The sequence below is a fragment of the Leptonotus elevatus genome, chromosome 4 (genome assembly GCF_054856555.1).
Source record: "Leptonotus elevatus isolate MCC_2025b chromosome 4, RoL_Lele_1.0, whole genome shotgun sequence".
NCBI lineage: Eukaryota > Metazoa > Chordata > Actinopteri > Syngnathiformes > Syngnathidae > Leptonotus > Leptonotus elevatus.
Window position 1 is genome coordinate 22,902,457 of NC_141242.1, and position 20,081 is coordinate 22,922,537.

The following is a 20,081-nucleotide window of genomic DNA, read 5'->3' on the forward strand; positions in this document are numbered from 1 at the left end:
AATAACTGCACTTTGAAACTAATTGTACAATTTCACACACCTTTTTTCAGGAAATGCAATAAAACAAGGCAGAACCTATAAACGTTTTTTTATACAGTGCACAGTAAAGTTAATACCTAAGTATTTTACACTGCTAAAAATAAATAAAGGAACAAAGTTTCCTTAATTGTTTTGATTTTATTTTTTTTTGCAGTACACACTACTGCTCAAAACAATTAAGGGAACACTTTTTTATTTTTATTTTTGCAGTATATTATTATTATTATACGTATACAGTATTTGGATAATAAACTTGTGTTGAGCTCTGGGAAACGCTAGTGCTTTTTCCAATAAAAAAAATAGAAGTTCATTTTCTATGCTCGTTCATCATCGCTAGCCATTGCTTGTTGGCTTTTACGAAGGTGTTTTTCTTCCTACAGTTCCTGAATGCAACCTTGTTACCAGCCTCCTATGTGTTGTGACGTCTAATTTCAGCGCCATTTAACATGTTTTTAGCAAGTTGGCTAACAATTTAAGAAGACATAATAAGTACTCGTTCACATGATATGTATGTACGTGATAATAAGATGACTGCGGCAATAATCTCGGCGTTGAATGTGCTCACGAAACCTTTTGGAGGTAAGTGGTTAGTTTATTTTTAAGTTTTTTTATTTTTAAATCGGCGCGTAACTGGAATAGTCCCAATGTGACAATACGCTCTGAAAATACCTCCAAGTAATGATAGAAAACATTTTTAATATAAACTAAACTGTAACGTTTTTTTAAATAGTTGTGTTTTTCAAACATTAGTACTTGTGTCATTTTGTAGCCCAAGTAACAAGTGGACTGAGAAAAAGCAGTGGATATTTAGCCGTGACCAACTCTCCTGCTCGTGCTATTTTGCCGTGAACGGCTCTGATTGGTCAGTCACCGGCGGGGTTTCTGTATCACTTCACCCCCTGTGTCTTTTCACGAAGTTTTCATTTTGTTATGCTACCGGAGATAGACTGCTATCAGCATTAGAATTGGTACTTGTAGTTAATTTCTCGCGCGATTCACGGCAAAATAGCGTTAGCAGGAGAGTTGCCGGCCACGGCAAAATAGCGTTAGCAGGAGAGTTGCCGGCCACGGCAAAAATATCCACTTAGCGTTTTTACAATTGTATAATGAAGTATATGATCTGTGGTCATTTGTAGACCTTAATTGTTTTAGCGATGGCACAATATTGTTATGTGTAATGATGATACAAATGTTTTGTCTACAGATGCGTCTGGGCGTAATGCACTTGCCTCAAAGGAGGAGGCACTTCTGCTAGCACTGAAGACAAACAGAGATGTTTTCCTGGAAAAGCTGCACAATGACAGCAGTCTACAGGAAGCGAGGAGACTGAGGGAGGACGTGATAGCTGGCGCAAGTTGGTTCTTAAATTATACAGAGGATGTGATGTGGGGCTTTGTCCAGGAGTGTCTCCTTCTGCTGCTCAGCTTAGCACGCCACCTTTCTGCTGAACTTGAACTTTTCAAGCAGACACCTGCTCCCTCTGTCAAACTACGCACCCCTGAGATGGCTCCCCCCTTACCGCCAGACGTCCTCAGTTTCACGCAACAGAAAACAATTGGGGCAGCCCTTCAGTTTGTGGTGTCTTTTGGGCTCTGCCCATTCTTGGCTCCAGGAGTAGGTGTACCACTGGGTCAGAGATCTGCATTTGGCACAATGGTGGAAAAAATGGTATGTGGTCAAACTGCTGTTAGTGCACCACACCAGCTTCTGACGACAACAACTATCCTGTTGCGCTTAGCTGAACTGTCATCTCTTGCCACACTGGTGTTCACGCGGCATCTGGGAGATATGATAGCGGCACTCTGTCAGCTTGGCTATCAGCCACAGAAGTCCAAGACAGGCGGCACAAAGGATGTTCAGGTAGTCTATCCTCATATTGTTTTATTTGCGCTCTCTGATGATTGAATTCAGTTCATGCCTCTCGATTGTGGCCAATTAAAACTGCATCATTAGCCAAGGCAGCCTTTTTGAATATATATTCCTCTCTCCATATTTGTTTTCCTCTATAGGAGCTCAGAGAAGAGGAACGCAAAAACAGTCGGGAGGCTCTCCAAAGTCTTCTGGTAAAAGTGTATCAGCCAGTGGTTATCAAAGAGCTTCTTATTTTACAAGGTGGAGCCAAACAGGTATGTCTGTGTCTTGATGAAAATCAAAGAAACAAAATAGAGGCTACATGGTGTAGAATGATTACCACATCCACCTCACAGGTTCTAGGTTGGGGGTTTAATATGTGCCCTGCAATTGGTTGGCAATCTGTTCAGGGTGTATTTTACCTTTTGCCCAAAATCAGCTGGGATAGCTCACCCATGACCAGGATGACAATATGTGATATAGATATAGAATGGATGGATGAAATAAATAGAAAGAAAAAGAAAAACATGAAATGATAAGACCAAAATGCAGTCATGGGAAAGACACTGAATGTCTTATGTCTTTCCCATAAGTCTGGTCCAGTAGGAAGTTCCAGTGGTTCCAGAAGCAGGACAACTCCTGCCTGGCTGAGGCGCCTTTGTGGTCAGTTGCTATCTGAGCGTCTGATGCAATCTAATGGGGTCCAGGCTGTAGTCAGAGCCATCCTGGAGGGAGGAACAGGTGGGCGAATGGCAGATCACGAATCGAAGCCTGAAAACGCCAAACAGAAATGTTCTGTTAACGTCTAACCTGTGATACCGCCCATGTCCTCTAGGGGATGAGTCAGATTGGAAAAAGTGTGACAGTATAGCCAAGATTCTGACAGCATGCCCCCAGCAGTCTGCATCAGCTGACGCCTACTATAAGCAAGTCTGTTCTCAGGTCAGTTTACACACACAAAGCTCTAACAAGGGGACTGTTGGAATATTTCATATAGAACCATCATGAAACACTTATCAAGCTGAATTGTAATGTAACTGTTTCCATCATTTTGGGTTATTTGATCTGGTGTTTATTGTTATCATTTTATTAATTATCTCATGTAACTGCATGAATTTAATTGGTTTATGTTGGTGTAGATCCTTGAGCTCCTGCACCTCAAAGACAAGCTTACAGCCCAACAGTTTCAGTGTGTGGCCACCAGGGCAGCTCTCTACTTGGTGCAAGAGAAGACCAATTTTGCTCAGCCCTATTTGCTGGTTCCTCTCTTGTCTCCTCTCTACCGCTGCATAACTGCTGCTGGTTAGTAACAGTTGCACACATTCTTTATGCAATGGATTTTATTTTCACTGTAGTCATAAATTGAAATAAATCTATCATACAGTACATAGAGTTATGACATAATCTGTGACATGTATTTCTACATTGTTCTTCTTGAGCCTGATACCACTGATTCAGATAGAATTGTGATACAGTAAGTCTCAAGAAACCATGATCTAAAGCAAATAAGTCAAGCATATCGTTTTTAAATATCTAAGCTATTTTGACAGTATTGACACGATGGTGCTCTGGAGCACGATGCAACGTCTTTTCTGTAGATACGCTGACTTCTTCCCACATTCTAAAATATGGTACGTGCCTGGTTGATGAAATGAAGACTCCAAAGTGCCCATAGGTGGACGTATGAGTGGTTGTGTGTCAATGTGTGCCATGCCATTGACTGATGACTAGTTTGTACCCTGCATCTTGCAAAGTCAGCTTGCATATGCTTGGATGAGGACAAAAAGTATAGAACACGCATCAAAGAATGTCGACTTCTACTCCATTGCACCACCTTGTGCCTAACTGTTTTTTTTCTTAATCTCACACAATGAACTAAAATAATGTGCAAGAAAATACCAAAATAGGAATTAGTTTGATGTTAAACGCTTTGTGTTTGTCGTGTACTTTCTCCGGTGGTCAGGTTTCTTGCCACATTCCAAAAACTTAGGTCTTGGGTTAAGTAATTAATTAAATTGTCCCTTGTTGTGTACGTTGGTAATTGTTGTCTATTGTACAGTATATCAGCCTCGTGAATGACGAGTAACTATTCTAGGGTGTGTACCGCCGCACAGTTAAGATCAATTAAATGGGCTCCAGCACATTACAATTTACAGGCTAAGTGGGATCAAATTTTGAAACATATCTAAGATGCTTGAGGCAACTTGGCTTAAAATTTTCTATATGCAACTTTCATGAAGAAGATTGATACACCTATGTCTCTGGTTATAGTAAACAATGAACAAACATGACAATTTGTATAACATCGGCAAACAAACATTCTATACTACAATAAAATGTTGTTGTTTCAGTCGGAAAAATGCCAATAAAAGAAAGTGCTTTATGTTTTTTTCCAGATGATGATCACTGCCAAGTTGCTGTGGAGGAATGGGAGATGACACAATGTGTGGAAGACATTAAAAAGGTGAGATAAAAGTGGTAAAAATAGGTTGTTCTTGATTTATGATGGAGTTTGATTCCGATGATGTTGACAAAACTTAAATTTGTATTTTTTAATGTTTTTTTTGTTTTGTTTTTAATGCGCCCTGCTGCACCTGCTTGCATAAGTCTGCGAAAATACCAAAACTTAGTTGAGCCTGCCCCAGCGCAGATTTAGATCTTCCCTCGCATCAGACTTGCACTGGGCACCAAAGTAGAGCCCATGGTTTCTATCACTAAGCTATGTTATTACAGTCAACATTGGTGTGAAAAACACTTGAACATGATAAATATAAAATAATAAAAAGAAGAACTGCAGCAAAAAAGAACAATTTGTTATCCTTACTCCAACCGGAAAGTGTGTAGACGAGCTTCGTAACCATAAAACGCCATAGGACGAGACAGGCGTGGGGGGCGTCGGCTCAGTGGTAGAGTGGTCGTCTCCCAACCCAGAGGTTGTGGGTTCAATCTCATGCCATTTTGACCACGTGGAAGTATCCTTGAGCAAGATAGTGAACCCCCAGTTGCTCCTGATGCTGCGTCATCAGTAGGTCAATGAGTAGTTGAATGGAAAGCGCTTTGAGGGCTTTGTAAGGTGGAAAAGCGCTATTGTGTTCATATTGAGTACTGTATGTGTGAATTTGTAGGGTTAAGCATTTGCTACTAACTCAAATGTCATGCATCTCAAAGTTTTTTTTTTCACTGGTGTTCTTGTGGTCAGATCTGGGTTGTGGGCAACAGCCCTTCAACTCCTCTTCTCAAAGCATTAGAAGAAGTTCTTCCAGTTGTCTTCACACTCTTCTGTTTCACCAAGCAGAACGTCGCCAACCTACGGTACAGTTGTTGTTTTATTAAGATTGTCTGTCACAACTGTTTATGCATGGTATCTTCAAAGCATCCTTGTTTCTCCATATTTGGGGATGATGGGATAGCTCATCTGTAAGAACTTAACTCGAGTGTCATGGTTCAAATCCAGCTGCAGATAAAATAATTTGCAAGCCAGTTGTCGGGGAGATGCTAGTCAATATCCTGACTACTGTTGATAGGACCTTAAGCAAGGCACCAAACTCTCTTTACCCCAACTTTAGGGCACAACACAGTTTTTGTGCCCCATTTCTCCTGCATGCCTGCATGTGTGGTCTGATTCTTTGCTGTATATTTCTGTTGCACACCACACAGAGTGGATATTCAGGTTACACCTAAGATTATCATTAGTGTCATAAATGAAATTAAGTGATGTGATGTCGTTGTTTGAATTGTATTGTATTGTCTTTTCGTGTGTATTATTCTAAAATGAAGAGACATGCAGTAGTTTAAAATGTGAGGAAATAATTTTCTTATACATTGAGGTTGTGATTCTCTGGCTGCATTCACACCTCTGGTACTTCGGTCAAGGCCACTGTTTAAAAAAAGAAAAGAAAAAAAAGAACACACATTAGGGACATTAGTTTGTTTACTGACACACTGACATTTTTATTAACAGACAAGAGGCCAGGTGAAGTAAAGATACATTGCGTATACATTGTGTCACTGACATTTTTATTATTGGGTCAAAGGTTGAGCATAAAAAGATGCATAAAGTAACATCTTGATTACTTTACGATGCTCTCTATTGGATTGATTGAATGAATTTTCTTTTAGATCTTGATTTTTTTTAATTGTATTTTTTAATCAATGGAGAGATCATGAAAAACATGAAACATGATTTAAAAAGCTCCTTGGTATGCCTGCTTGAACGCTCACCCATCAATCTACACACACTAGGACAGAGACATGGCAGAGGCGCAACACTTCTAATGCATTTGCTAGTATGAACTGTTAAATATTAAAGTTATCAACAAAGGCCAGTTTCGCTCCTCGTGTTTCTTCCAAATCTTCCTTTATGCTTTCTTGCTCCTGACCAATAAGAGAAGAGAGCAATGTCACATGGTTTGTTGTTTTTATGGATCATTCGACAAATGTGAGTGTGTGTGTGTGTGTTTTCTGCTTCTCAGAGCCCCATGTCAGGATATTTTGTTGTGGTATCTGAGCCATGCAGAAACCTCTGCAGTCCTGTCACTACTCAGGCAACTGTCAGCAATACAGGATCAGAAGAATGATGTATCAGCAGGCTTCCATTTAACCCCTGGCAGCAATGGTGGAGTCCAACTGAGCTGCAGAGAAGGCTGCAGGTGATGGATCCAGTTGAAGGAGTGCCCTTTGCAAAATATATCTACTATAGGAATCTTAACCATGGTTTGTCCTTTCTTGCATTTAATTCCTGTATTGCATCTTCCAGTGATGAAGATGATGCTCTGTATGAGAAGCTGTCAGGGGAGCAGTGGAGACTAGAATGCCTGACGCACCTGTTGGCTGAACTCAAAGACAGTGATGTGCCCGGTGATTTTTTCCTTGACCTGCTGCAGGTGAGCATCCAGATTTTGATGTATTAATTTTTTTAATCACATGATTTGTTCATCTCGGTAGAACGCTGACTACAAGTCCAATCTTATATAGGTCAATGATGCAAAATGAACCAGGGGGTAAAGGTTAGCATACTGGTGGAAGTAATGTTTCAAAAGAGGCTAAAGCATATTGTCACCCTTCTCATGAACTGCACACTCTGATTTGCACTGTAAGCATCCTGAAATGAAATACTAGTCAGGTAATATTTACTGTATATTCCTTTATGAATGCAAGTCTGCAGCTACTTGTGATGACTAAATATCATTAATACAGAATAATAGATAGTGACACAACAGATGAATGCAGAATGTTGAACTTCAAATAGTTTTGAATTTTCAAAATGGTTTTGCAGGAGCTAACTAGCTGGACGGCAGTAGCGGTGGAAGAAGAGGAGAAAGATGGACAGCAATTGGACATATCTTCCATGACGCTCTTGGAGGTGGAGCAGCAGCAACAGGCTCGTGTTGCAAGACAAGGCCACACATTGGCTTTGCTTCAGGTGTTGGCCATAATGGTGGAGTCCCTTCAGCATGATGTCATACTGAGAAAAAACATACAGGTTTGTGAAGAATGTGCACTCAAACAGATGCATCGGAAATGCTTAACAATAAATGACAAGTCCTTTTGCCACATTGGTACAGTAACAGATGTTATGTTTTATGGTTATGTCCCATTTTCATCACAACGAATGATCCGTTATTTGCTCCGTAGCCGTTATTTGTCTGTTTTAACGTTCACATGCATGTTGTTCAAACAATTTCTCTGTAATTGTCAAACTCCAGATGTCAGCACAATGCTCTGTAATCTAGAGAAATGGGACTAAATTCAGGCTCACCATTCTAGAGCCATATGGCAGAGACAGACGCAATTTTAGTACGTCACGCAAAATAGATAAGGCTTGTCTACAACTAGAACAACTTCTAATGTATTCAAGTATCCCTCAAGTAGGAGTGTCCCTGTACATTCATGAACAAAACATGATCAAATGATCCCTGTTGTCCATTTGTGATTATACTATGATCTTGATGAGTGTTGGTTGTGCCCAAGAGACATTTCTTTTTAAATTTATTCAAGATTTGTTGTCTTAAAATCAGGTACATATACAGAGTCCTTAGTTTAGAGAGGAAGATAAATGCTTTTTTTTTCTTCTTTCTTTTTTTCGTACTTGGCTATGTCTTTGACTTAGATTAGGGAGCAGGCCATGTTGAGTCATGCTGTTGAACAAACTAGTTGCTATATTCAGTTGAAGCAGATTAAGGGAAGGGGCATTATACGCTATAAAGGTAATGCATTTGATAAGTACAGTAAATAAATATATTTGTCTTGAAATGCCTGAAAGATTAAGAAATGACTCTCATACATTGGCATTGCATCGCTGAATAAACTCATTTCTAGCACGCTGATCTCTGGACATTGTAATGTTGAAGGCTTTCAGATACAGTACTCTTCAGAATTTTCCCACAACCATTTTGTACTGTTGTAAAGTAGTGACTGCTGTTCTATTTTCCACAATGATGTACTTAGATGTTCAATTTTTCCAAAGACAATGTTTGATTTAATTCTGTATGTTGTCTTCTGTCCAGGTGGTAGACTTTATAGACTCACTGCTTCAGAGGGCATGCATTGTTCTGGATCAGGAAAATGGTGTGATTACTGAAAACCCAATTGAAAGCCAAACACTGAGTATGGGGATGGGCCTGGTGGCAACTCTGCTCTCTGGACCTCAGGTACTCGATTTTGAGAGTTACTGTCTACCATTATTACACATACTGTAGTCAGTCAGTCAAAAACAACAAAAAACATTTTCAAATATATAGTATTTAATACAGTATTTTATAGAATATTTATTTGGGCAATATCAGTTTTATGATTTTTACCTTTATACACCAGCACAATGGACCTGAACAGTAAACATGACATTGAAGTTGTACTGTAATTTGATTTTTTTAATAAAGAGATGTAATATTTGTATCTCGCATACAGAATTGGTATCTATAATAAGAAGCGATAACATTTTGCTTGTTAGTGCTAGTTTTCACTCTTAACTAAAATGCAATGATCTACTTACCTTAATGTGGCAGATCTTGACCATTCCACTCAAACAGCATATCAAGAAATCATTCACTTGTACTGTGCTTATCTGATGAAGGTTTTTCTTTTTAAAATCTCTACTAGGCAAGATTTGACCTTATTTAACCTCTTCACTATTCTATGATATCCACAGCTCACTGCTGACGTCTACTCCTCTATGTCAAAACTGCTCCAGCCGCTAGAGACTCTTTCTCAGCAACACCCAGAGGTGTTCATCCAGGAGCTGGCCTCAAATTTAAGAGCAGTTATTGCTACCCATGGCGCGTACAGACCAGATAACCACACTACCAGTGCTCCAGGCTCCAAAGACAATGGCCTATCATCCAAGAACAATCTGCCTTCAAGGAAAAGAAACAAGACAGAAGCAAAGAAATCACAGACTAGTCCTCCATCACTCCTGTCTGCCAACAACAACCTTAAAAAATCCAGTATCAAACACACAACGTCCTCTGGGGACTCTGTGGCAGGTGAAACTTCAAGTTCATCGAAGGCATTTTCTGATTGGCTACTCGAGGCATGTCACCCTGATGTTCCAACCAGAGCATTTGCCCTGAGGACTTTGACCCAAATGGTCCAATCCAGAGACAAAGAAATTGTACAAGCCCAGGAGAAAGTCCTAATTGTAAGTTGAAATCTTGATTTTCTGTCCTTTTTTCGGTGCAATGAATGGATGTCCATTTTTAAGAATGGAGACTGTGGGTTTTGACGGCGTCTTTTGGCACATTTCGATGTATGCGTGTACTGTATAATGAATGAACACTTAAGCCTGCTCCTCGAGGGGCAACATTGGTGATACCTTGGGACTTGTTAGTTGGCTTAGGAATAAAAGGAATAACGCCTACTTTAATATTCTCTTTAATCGACATGTCTTCATGCCTGTCACAGTCATCAAACATCTGTCTGGACAGCAGAACCTCCCAATATTGATTTTTCTTGTATTTGTGTCATTTTATGATTTTTTTTTCTCCATATCATAACCCTAGGTTACCTTTATACCTGGGGGGAATTTTGAATTATTCCTTTTGTAGTTTGGTTGTTCTTTATCAGTTTTGATCCTCTTTGGTTGGAATGTCTGACTTGTTGGAAGTCAAAATACAACTGTGTACATCATCTTCTAGTGTACACTAGTATGTGGTGATTAATAAAGCAATTTATTTGTTTTCCCCAGCTATTTCTTGAAAATCTGGAACATGAGGACTCCTTCGTCTACCTGTCAGCTATTCAAGGTAATATAATCAAACCACCTAGCCCTAAATGCACGGTAACGATTTTAGCTTGTTTGTGAACTACATGCAAAGTTGTGATGAATTCCTGTCCAAAATACTTGATGCATACTATCTGTAGGACTTGCTGCTTTGGCTGATTTCTATCCTGAGAGAATTCTGGAAAGACTCCTAAAAGACTTTCAGCATGGTTCCTCACTCTCTACATCCAACAAGGACCACTCCTTGGAATTTCGCCTCAAAATGGGTGAAGTCCTAATGAGGGCAAGCAGAGCTATGGGTGAGCATCATTACATCATTATCCATTTTCTGAATCAGTGCTGCACAATCAGTAATATATTAATCATTGTATTTTTCAGGCATTTCTGAAATTCAATATCAAATGGACAAACATAGTTGACATATTTGAAATAAATAAACCTTTATCCATAACACAACATCAAAGCTGAATATACTGCATTGAAAATGCGCAATCCAACTTTAACAATATGATTACAGTATACTGTAAATAAAAAGCCTAAGCTGTTGAAGAAAACTTTTGAGTTTTATGGCAGCACAATGAAAATTAACTGTTACCTATAGCTCGGGGAACCTCACGCCGTTCTCTGTAAATCAGTTTGTGTTGTAAATATTTATTTTTCTTGCACCAATGTTTGTTTTCCTCCTGTTTACTTTAAAAAAAAAATCATTTAGCATCCCATTCATACAACAAACTAGTTTAAGGCCTGAGTTTATTGTGCCCCTATGCGGGTTATTTCAAGTAATTGCAGGCATTAGACCTCTCTGATGTTTCAAAATGTTGCAATTTCACCATAAAACTGTTAATACGAAGGCTGGCTTGCCCAAGTACAATATCAAAAAGTATTATGGATTTATCAAGGCAAAGACAGCAAGCACAGTGCCTAGTGGTTAGCATGTCTACTTCACAGCTCAGAGGTTCAAGGTTTTAATCTCAGCTTCGGCCTTCTTTTGTGGACGTCCTTTTGCTATGCCATCACTGTGCTTGTGGATTTATTTCTGGGCTTCCTCCTTTCTGGACTCTGGCTTCCTCCCACTATCGAAAAACATGCATGTTAGGTTATTTGTCTGTGAATATGAGAGTTAATGATTGTTTGTATATGGGGCTTGCAATTGACTGGTGACCAGTCTCAGGTGTGCCAAACCTCTCGCCCTAAAGTCAACTGATATACAGGTATAGGCTCCAGTTTAACTGTGACACTAATAAGGATGTGGATGATTTATTATTATGGTTTATGAAATATCCATCGTCCTAGTAAATTAACATTGTCTATTGATTTTGCAATTTGAGGAAATGGTGATTGATCACGAGTCCACTAAATTGGACTTTTGAAAATACTTCATCTGCAGTACTTTATTTTATTTATTTATTTGCTTTAAATCATCATTTCATTTTTATTATAGCAATATTTTATGGATTTTAATCCTCATATGAGAGTAAGGATCCTGGTCCTTACGTTTTGTAGTGCTAGCAAAACCTACAGGGTAGTCGACCATATACCATCTGACTCGAGTGAAGGTGATGACAGTGGTAGTGATGATGAATGGTTGCCAGAAAAAGAAAATTACTATATTTACTTCATAAAAAGTTCATTTTTCTTTGGGTAAATTTTTTTTGCAATACATGTAGTAGTTTTGAAATATGTTAAAAATATGTGAACACAATGTTAAAAATCAAACAGACATTTTCTATAGTGTTAACATTATTTTTGTTTTTTTGTTATTCTTTTCTTACAAACATATTTCATCAGTTGCTCAAATGCATGTTATCCACCCTAGTGGACATGTCACCAACTCCTTGGAAATTTTTATTTTTATTTTTAAATGAAGGTGATCAATTTTTTTCATGCCTAAAGAGTAAAAACAGTTGAGGAAAAAAATTCATATGTAGGTTATCATAATTTATGCACGAAAGGGTTAAATAATGTTTCAGATATATTTTAGTGCATAGGCAGATATATTAATTTTGTTGGTAGGTAGATGATATTCACCACAAAACCCACGTTGTTGTCATGTTTAAATGCACAACTGTGGCTAGAAGTGACCCAATGGCTAAAACTTCCCATTCCTTTACTAGGTTTTATCTGCCAGATTGCCTTTGCTGTGTATCAATGAGAGAGCCTTTTTTTATGTCTTGAAGTTGGCTGGACATTTTAGTTTGTTCAGCACACTTTACAAACATTATGTGTCCAATCTACTGAGATGTGGATTTAGATCATAGCTAACTCAGCTTTGTGTGTCTGTTTGGATTCTTGTATGTGGTCAAGGATAATCAGATCAATGAGCTGTTTATGTTTCTGAATGGGGCCAATTTAATTGTAACTTACAGATGCACTCAACAGATCTCACAACAAGCCAATCGGCAGCTCTCCATAACGAGTTGCCATTGCTCTCGTTTTTTTTTTTTTTGTAAGACTGCCAGTACAGCAACAATCACAGCTTGTAAAAGAGGGGTGAGATTTATAACTAGTGCACATAATAGTCTGAAATCTTTCTTTGGTTGATAGAGTACTGTATTCCTCACCACCCTTAAGCTTTAATTACTTTTCTTTTCTTTTTTGCATTTTTTAGCTGCGTAGTTTGATGTTGGCTGTCTCTAGTAGTCTTGGCTTGGCTGTTCTCATTGAAAGCATATGGAGGAAGATTCTGGATAATTTCTTGGAATAAAACTATTTTTTTTTTATTAAAGATGACCACCTTCTCATTTTTTTTCCTTCTCCTCCTGCAGGAGACTTGGCACCACATCTGGGTCGTCCCTTGGTGTCAGTGTTTCTGAGAGGAACCAGAGACTCTGACCAAAGCGTCCGTGCCAGCAGTCTCTCTAACCTGGGGGAACTGTGCCACAGACTGGACTATGCACTCGGTCCGCTGGCTCAAGAGGTAAGCAGAGACAATTGGCAGTACTGTACCTTTCTTTAGTCTGATGGACATCATTAAACATGATTGCAAATGCTTTGACAGTAACGAGATACAAACTTGATTCCATTGTGAACCACTCATGACATAATAGAACTATTGTTGACAAAAAAAAATCATAGCAGAGATATATCTCACTTGTTTGTTGTTCAGCTGAGCTCCTGTCTCACTGCCCTGGTAAAGACCGAGAAGGAAGCAGAGGTGAGGAGAGCTGCTGTCCATGTTATCACCCTGCTGCTCCGAGGCCTCAGTGACAAAACCACCCAGGTACAAACACACAGCCCTTTAGGCAATGCATTCAGTTTACTGCATTCTCCCAAGGAAAATCTTGCTCAAACATTCAACTTACTATGGGTTATCATGGGACTGCTACAGAGGAAGCGGAACCACTAACAGTGGTACTGCATGTGAAGCAAGCAACCCATATTACAATTGCTAGTACTTCTTATTTTCCTTTATTCGGACGTTTTTGTTTTTTTGGAGGGGGCATGTACCATTTAATGTATCCCCACAAATGAGGTACCAAAGAATGTGTCTATATAGCCTTGTTTCCACCGACGGTATCTACCCTACTCTGCTCTGCTCTACTCTGCTCTACACCAAAAAGCAGTGCGTCTCCACTGCCACGGCCACAACCCAATGCCCCAAAAGCCACGTAAAAAAAGTCCTATTGAACTGAATGGAGGGCCGTATCAAAAGCGATGACATGAGTATTTTTTTCCAAACCACACTGCTCTTGCATACAGTAACTAAGAGTTTTGCTGTTCATCTCTTTTTATTGACATCTTTATCTCGGTCTCAAACGTTTTTTCCTTTAAACATGTTTAAAGAGGGTGAGTGACATAGCAAAAAACAAAAACATAATGAACGTTAGTGTGTACTGTATTGTGTGAGTCAGAGAAAGGTATAGTGCAAGCGTTCAGAAAATTATTTTAAAAAATTTCATTAACTCAACACCGGGACCACAATATTTTCTCAATTTTCATCATATTTGGAGAGTTTTGTCACCAAATATATTGGTCCTCGAGGGCCTGAGTCCCGCATGTTTTAGAGGTTTCCTACGTTCAACACAGCTGATTCAGATTTAAGATCATCAGCAAGCTCTGCAGGAGCCTGATAATGATCCTGATAATGATCCTGATCATTGAATCCTGTGTGTTGGAGTAGAGAAACCTCAAAAACATGCACTCAGACCCTCGAGGACCGGACTCTGACACCTGCGTTTTACAGAAACAACATTTTTGTGTCACAAAAATGTCATTTATGCAGAGGCGGTTCTGACTAGATTTGCACCCTGGGCGAAATATTCCCTTGGCGCCCTCCCACCCCCATCTACACCCCACCCGGCCCCACCAAAAATGGACTTGCCACCAGCGCAACACCCACATCAGACCTGGCTGCAGAAATAAATTACAGGGGAGGCATTAAATTTGGGGGGGGGGGGGTGCCTTCCTTCGCTGGTTGGATTTAAGGCTGTACGATACGGACAAAATGTCATATCTCGTGGTTTTTGTCAGACCTATCTATTCTTTGGTCTTTGAATCAGCATGAGACTTTGCATCGTTTCCGTGTTTTTATGGCGTCTGCATGCTGCAATTGGTTTTATTTTATTGATACTTATTTTCTTATTCTTTAAGAAGATTGATGGATGGACTTTATTGTCATTAATGTATTAATTAATTAATATTTTCTTTTATACTTTACTACTCATCATATTAATGAATTGTATTTTGTGTTATTTCATTTGACTTGCTTCTACTGCAAAACTGATACATGAACGATATTACATGGGTTCAATAAAAACTAAGCAAAATATCAATCTAAAAGCATCATGTGTAAAGTGCATTGTTTATTAGAACTTGGTGACAGTCATCAACATAAACAAGCTTGGCAATAAAAAACAGGCCTGAACTCACATTGTACTGCATTGTGATGAATAATTTTATCCTGCAACATAACTTGTTGTCGTTGTGTTTGAGTGCCTGCATGTGTTTGTGAGTCTATTTAAACTCAACTGTCATGTTTAACTATATCACTGTGTGTGTGTGTGTGTGTGTGTGTGTGTGTGTGTGTGTGTGTGTGTGTGTGTGTGTGTGTGTGTGTGTGTGTGTGTGTGTGTGTGTGTGTGTGTGTGTGTGTGTGTGTGTGTGTGTGTGTGTGTGTGTGTGTGTGTGTGTGTGTGTTTGTGTGTTTGTGTGTTTGTGTGGCTTGACTGTTTAAAATAGTTTGCCACTTGTGAATGTTGTAACGTGAGGACACACAGCCATGTCAACTGTGTCAGCCTGGATCGAGGTTTGACGTTTGGTGGCTCCCATTACAATATGTCGCTTCGCATCACTTTTTTTTTTTTTAATCCACAAAAAGGCGGCGTAATACGCAGGATGCTACATAAATATTTCTAACTACGTTAAAGTAGTTATTTGTTTAAAATGGCTTACCTTAAAGGGATCCTTGACTCATTTAGCAATTTTCAGCACTAAAAAGTGATTATTTGGTCTAGAATTAATTTGATAACTTCACGGCTAACCAGTTTTCTGGGTTTGGTCATGTGACGTTAGCAAACTGAGCCATGATTGGTTGTTACCTGTTTCCAGAGCATGCATGATGTCATCTTCCGTCGACGGCACGTGGCAAAATGAGTTTTTAAAGGTATTAATTGTACATGAAAAATAATGAAGTTATCACATTAATTATAAACAAAATATTATCTTCTAACTCCTGAAAATGGCTAAATAGGTCAAGTATCCCTTTAACTAGAATCCCTCATCGCACTGTGGCTAAAGCTAGAAAGAATCCGGTTCGGTTATTGCTTCTTTTGCTGCTGTAAATAGTAAATAAAACCGTTATACTTCTCTGTCTGATTCTTCTTGAAAAAGATGACGAAGAAGAAGTAGTGCTTGTACTGTGTCCTTTCCTTGTACTGCCTGATGCACTGCGCTCTGGCACTCCTTTTTTGGGACAGTCTGATTAACCAAACGGCACCTTTAAACGACACTCTGAGTTTCTAAATGGCTGCAGTGGAGGTATTTCCGAATACACCCACAATAAGGATGGGGATTTTGAGGCAGACAAGTTTTACTGTTATTAGTCTCGGTTTTTGAAAAAAAAATTGTAAATAAAAAAAATTACAAAAAAAGTATTTATACTCCAGAGATTTTTTTTTCTTTCTTCTTCTTTGATGCATTTGTTGACCGGTACGACGTATAATCCGGAAAATACGGTAAACTAAATTGAAGAATGTGTGCCCTAAAAAATACAAAGGAAAACTTAGACAAACGAATAAACCTATTCTAAAAACTGAATTTAAACAAATGTCAAAACACAATAACAACTAGTAGTCCAAAACTAATGGGCTCGTTGACAAAGCCCTGCATGTTGCTAAGAGCAGTGTGAAAAAGGCCCCTGAAATGTGCGTTCCATTCAAAATCCTTAATATCAATTTCAAGACTGTACAATGCATATTTTTTAGGCACATGTCAGAATTGGCACCGAGAGTTTCTTTTTGGAAGGATGCCGCCGGCCACCCTCTTACAGCTTCCTTTTAAAGCTCCACAGTTCTTAATATAGTTCAGGTCAAGGGTTGATAGTTGCAACTGATTTTCTCTCTGTCGCTCTCTCTCTCTTTCGCGCTCTCTCTCTCTCGCTGTCGCTTTCTCTCTCGCTCTCTCTTTTGCGCTCGCTCTCTCTCTTTCGCGCTCTTTCTTTCCCTCTTTCTCGCACTTCTCTCTTTTTCACTCTCTCTCTTTCGTTCTCTCTTTCGCACTCTCCTACTTTCTCTCACTCTTGCTCTCTCTCTTTTGCACTCTCTTTCTCTCTCGCTCTCTTTTTCACTCTCTCTCTTACGCACTCTCCTTTTTCTTTCTTTCTCGCTCTCTTTTTTTTTCTCTCTCTCTCTTTTTATTCCAATTGCAGATGAAATTTCAATGGAAACATTTTTTACTGGGAAGGTTTGGTTCTTCTTTCAATGCCATGACAAAAGCTCACTCTTTCTAGAGGTAATTTTGAAACCTGTGTAATTGTGATGTCACCAGAAATAGAAATGAAGAGGAAGGAGAGCAACATAAGGATGGACTTTTGGAGTCACAGTGACAAATCCTTTCATCTCGCCACTGTGTCCCCACAGTGTCTACTGGGAATGTTTGAATTTAATGTCAGCTTCTCACCAAGCACAGGAAGGGACACTCCCTCCACCTTTAACAATTAGGCCACTTCTCACTGTTGATTTAATTACGGTTATTCACAGGTAACATTCATCAAACCATCCACCCAACATGCACATTTTAGCAATTTGGAAGAAAGCTAAAGAAAAAAGCAAACTGCACACAAAAAGGCATTCGTTGAGATTTGAACCCAGAACTTCTCAAATGTGAGGCAGTCGTGCTAACCATTCCACTATCGTGCTCTTAATTAATCCATGAATTAAGCAGCGATCCTATATTTTTTAATAGTCAATCCCTGGTAGGCACTTGTCATTAAAACCTTTTTGCGGTGCAACCCCCAACCCTTGACCTCCCAAACCAAAACACCAAATGTGATGAGTGGTTCAGGTGTGGCTGTGGTGCTAATCTCAGTCCAAGCCCTGTCATTACTGAACAGCTGCTGCAGTGCACCAGCTGTACACGTTTTAATGACATGAGAACAGACACTGGCAAAACACATCACAAAGGTTAGCCAGGTGGTGACGGTCTCGTGGAGGGTGAAGGGTCATTTTGAGGATGATCTCTTTGTGTGTCTAAGATTGTAGCTGGCTTCGGTGTAACTTCTATCGCTTCTGTGTGTCCATCAGGTCCTCAGCGATGTTCTTTTGGACCTGTACCGGGCTCTAAAGTGGGTGGTTCGATCTGACTCGGATGAGGTTGCCGTGCTTCACGCCCAGCTGGCTCTGGAGGAGCTGGATGACGTTATGCGACGCTTCATCTTCCCCAAACAAAAGATGGAGAAGAAGATAGTTGTCCTGCCGTAAAACTTGATTTTTGGACTTTGGGTGACATCATTATGACCAAGAACCTAGAGAACCACCATGCGGCGTCACGTCACATTTTAAGAACTAGTGGATTGATATAAATGTGTACTATGTATTTTTGTATCCACTTCACCTACTTTTATCGGAATCATGTTAGTTGAAAAATTCCTGGAATGTAGAAGTGTCCGTGGGACATTAATAGAATGAATGATTCATTGCCATTGCTAAGTATACTTGTCAATTCCATTCTTCTATGGGGAGGGAATGGATGGGAGAGGGTCTGATGGTGCTCCTCTGTAAATTTCAAGCTTCGAAACAACTTTACTGATGCACAACCACCAGTAGATGGCAGTGATGCACCATTCTAAATGTGAGATCAACCCCATTCGTGGACCTACTGGGAGAAACGACTGCATTTTTTTCAAAAGCAAATCTTTCTTCTATTGCTGATTACGAAAGAATGGGAAAAAGTTCAAATGTAACTTTTTTTCCTGGTGAAATGAATGCCTATTTGGTAGATTTGTTGTATATCGTTGCTGTCCTGTGAAAAACACTTGTCCATTTTTTATGTTATCTTGTTTAATGCTGTCTGCATTCAGTTTCGTCCCATAAACGTAAAAATTAACTAAAAATGACATTTTTCACAGGACAGCGACGATATATAATAATTGAACAAAATATCCTTTTGAGTTGTGAAAAAGTCGTGTCCCAATACTTTTGTCAACATCATGGATTTAACTATTTGAAAATGGAAAACAATAAGTGGTACTCGCACCAAACCAAGTGACTCATTCCACTTTGAAGTCTCCACAGAACAATATACACAACCCCAGAATAAACACAGCTTTGATTGAGATGCTGGATCAGTTGTATTCTTGGCGAGGCCTAAATCTGCCACCACACTGAAAGAGGCTGCATTTGTAAAGCGCCTCATTCCACTGTAATACCTTGACTCCGTATTAAGAGGAATATCCATGGAAACCAGACTGAAGTCTGTCATGTTTGCCCTCGGAGGGGGAAGAGGAGAGGTCATGCTTCATACACCGTGCTGGGTGGATGAGAGGAATGATGAAGGACAAAAGAAGGAATGCCTAATGGGTCGAACCCCGTGCAAACCCCAGAAGTCATTTGGGCGTGTTTATTTAGAGCAGCCACCCCCACTTTCCAAATCAGTATAAATGTATGACACGAACTCCTAAGGACATTTCTAATGAATTACATTTTATTTTCAAACAAGTCCTCACTCAGATCCAGTCGGACAAACAAGGCCAATTACAATATGATAATTCTGCAAAGTCATTTAAAATGATTCTTCAAAGGAATTCAGTTGTTACAAATACTTCAAATGCAAAGTTGACGCCCCTCAAAACAGGATAAGTGCATCAATACTCCTTTATGTCAAGTGGTGTGGACCATTTCTGGTTTATATCTCCATGTGTTCCATGGGAAATGTATTCCATCCAGCTTGACACTTTCCATGTTGAAGAAGGGAAAGCAGGGAGGAGAAGCAGGAATATGCTTAAAAAAAATGTGGTTTGATTAAACAAAAACAAAATGGCAAACAAGGTACGAGTTATCCCAAAAACATAAAACCAACAATGTCCAAAACAAGTGCAACAAATACGGGGAAATAACTAGACTTAACTAAAAACTGGCACGCACAGATGGACATGATACAACTTGATGAGAGATCGACACAAGGAAAACATGACAAAATCCAACGAAACCAATCCAAACAAAACTCAGACCATGGCAAATTAATTAATGAATTAACTGACTTTAATTGATTAAACGTAGGGGTGTCAAAATTAGTGTTAATTTTGAGTTAATTTAAAGTTCCTTTAATGCCACTAATTTTTTGAACCCGCGATTTGATTAACGAGCAGACAACATCCACCTTAAAATTTTGCAGTAATAAATTTAAGAATAATGCATATATTTGTGGAGGTCAAGTTGTATTTTACGATTTAAAAAATGCACCGAATTTTAACAAGTTACTTCATGTTAAAGATTAGATAGCTCTTAATATGAAAAGAAAATACACTGAGCTGTCACCG

General features: G+C 39.2%; 1 protein-coding gene across 1 annotated transcript; it reads left to right on the plus strand.

Annotated features, from left to right (window-relative positions):
• The first annotated feature begins 469 nt into the window (after positions 1-469).
• tango6 (transport and golgi organization 6 homolog (Drosophila)) lies at positions 470-18,885 on the plus strand. The gene is made up of 18 exons (XM_086074886.1): positions 470-618; positions 1,244-1,899; positions 2,049-2,165; positions 2,484-2,631; positions 2,726-2,832; positions 3,030-3,192; positions 4,287-4,354; positions 5,090-5,202; positions 6,363-6,539; positions 6,647-6,773; positions 7,166-7,372; positions 8,397-8,540; positions 9,038-9,526; positions 10,073-10,130; positions 10,249-10,407; positions 12,874-13,025; positions 13,215-13,328; positions 17,848-18,885. The coding sequence occupies exons 1-18, from the start codon at positions 546-548 to the stop codon at positions 18,022-18,024; spliced, it is 3,249 nt and encodes a 1,082-aa protein (XP_085931012.1). The 5' UTR covers positions 470-545; the 3' UTR covers positions 18,025-18,885.
• Positions 18,886-20,081: the final 1,196 nt, after the last annotated feature.

What these genes read in the sequence shown, in the direction of transcription:
- tango6 (XM_086074886.1), top strand. Translation starts at nt 546, where the DNA reads ATGTATGTACGTGATAATAAGATGACTGCGGCAATAATCTCGGCGTTG. An exon ending in TACAAGGTGGAGCCAAACAG is followed by an intron (nt 2,166 to 2,483) that starts GTATGTCTGTGT and finishes CTTTCCCATAAG; the next exon opens with TCTGGTCCAGTAGGAAGTTC. An exon ending in GAGGGCAAGCAGAGCTATGG is followed by an intron (nt 10,408 to 12,873) that starts GTGAGCATCATT and finishes CTCCTCCTGCAG; the next exon opens with GAGACTTGGCACCACATCTG.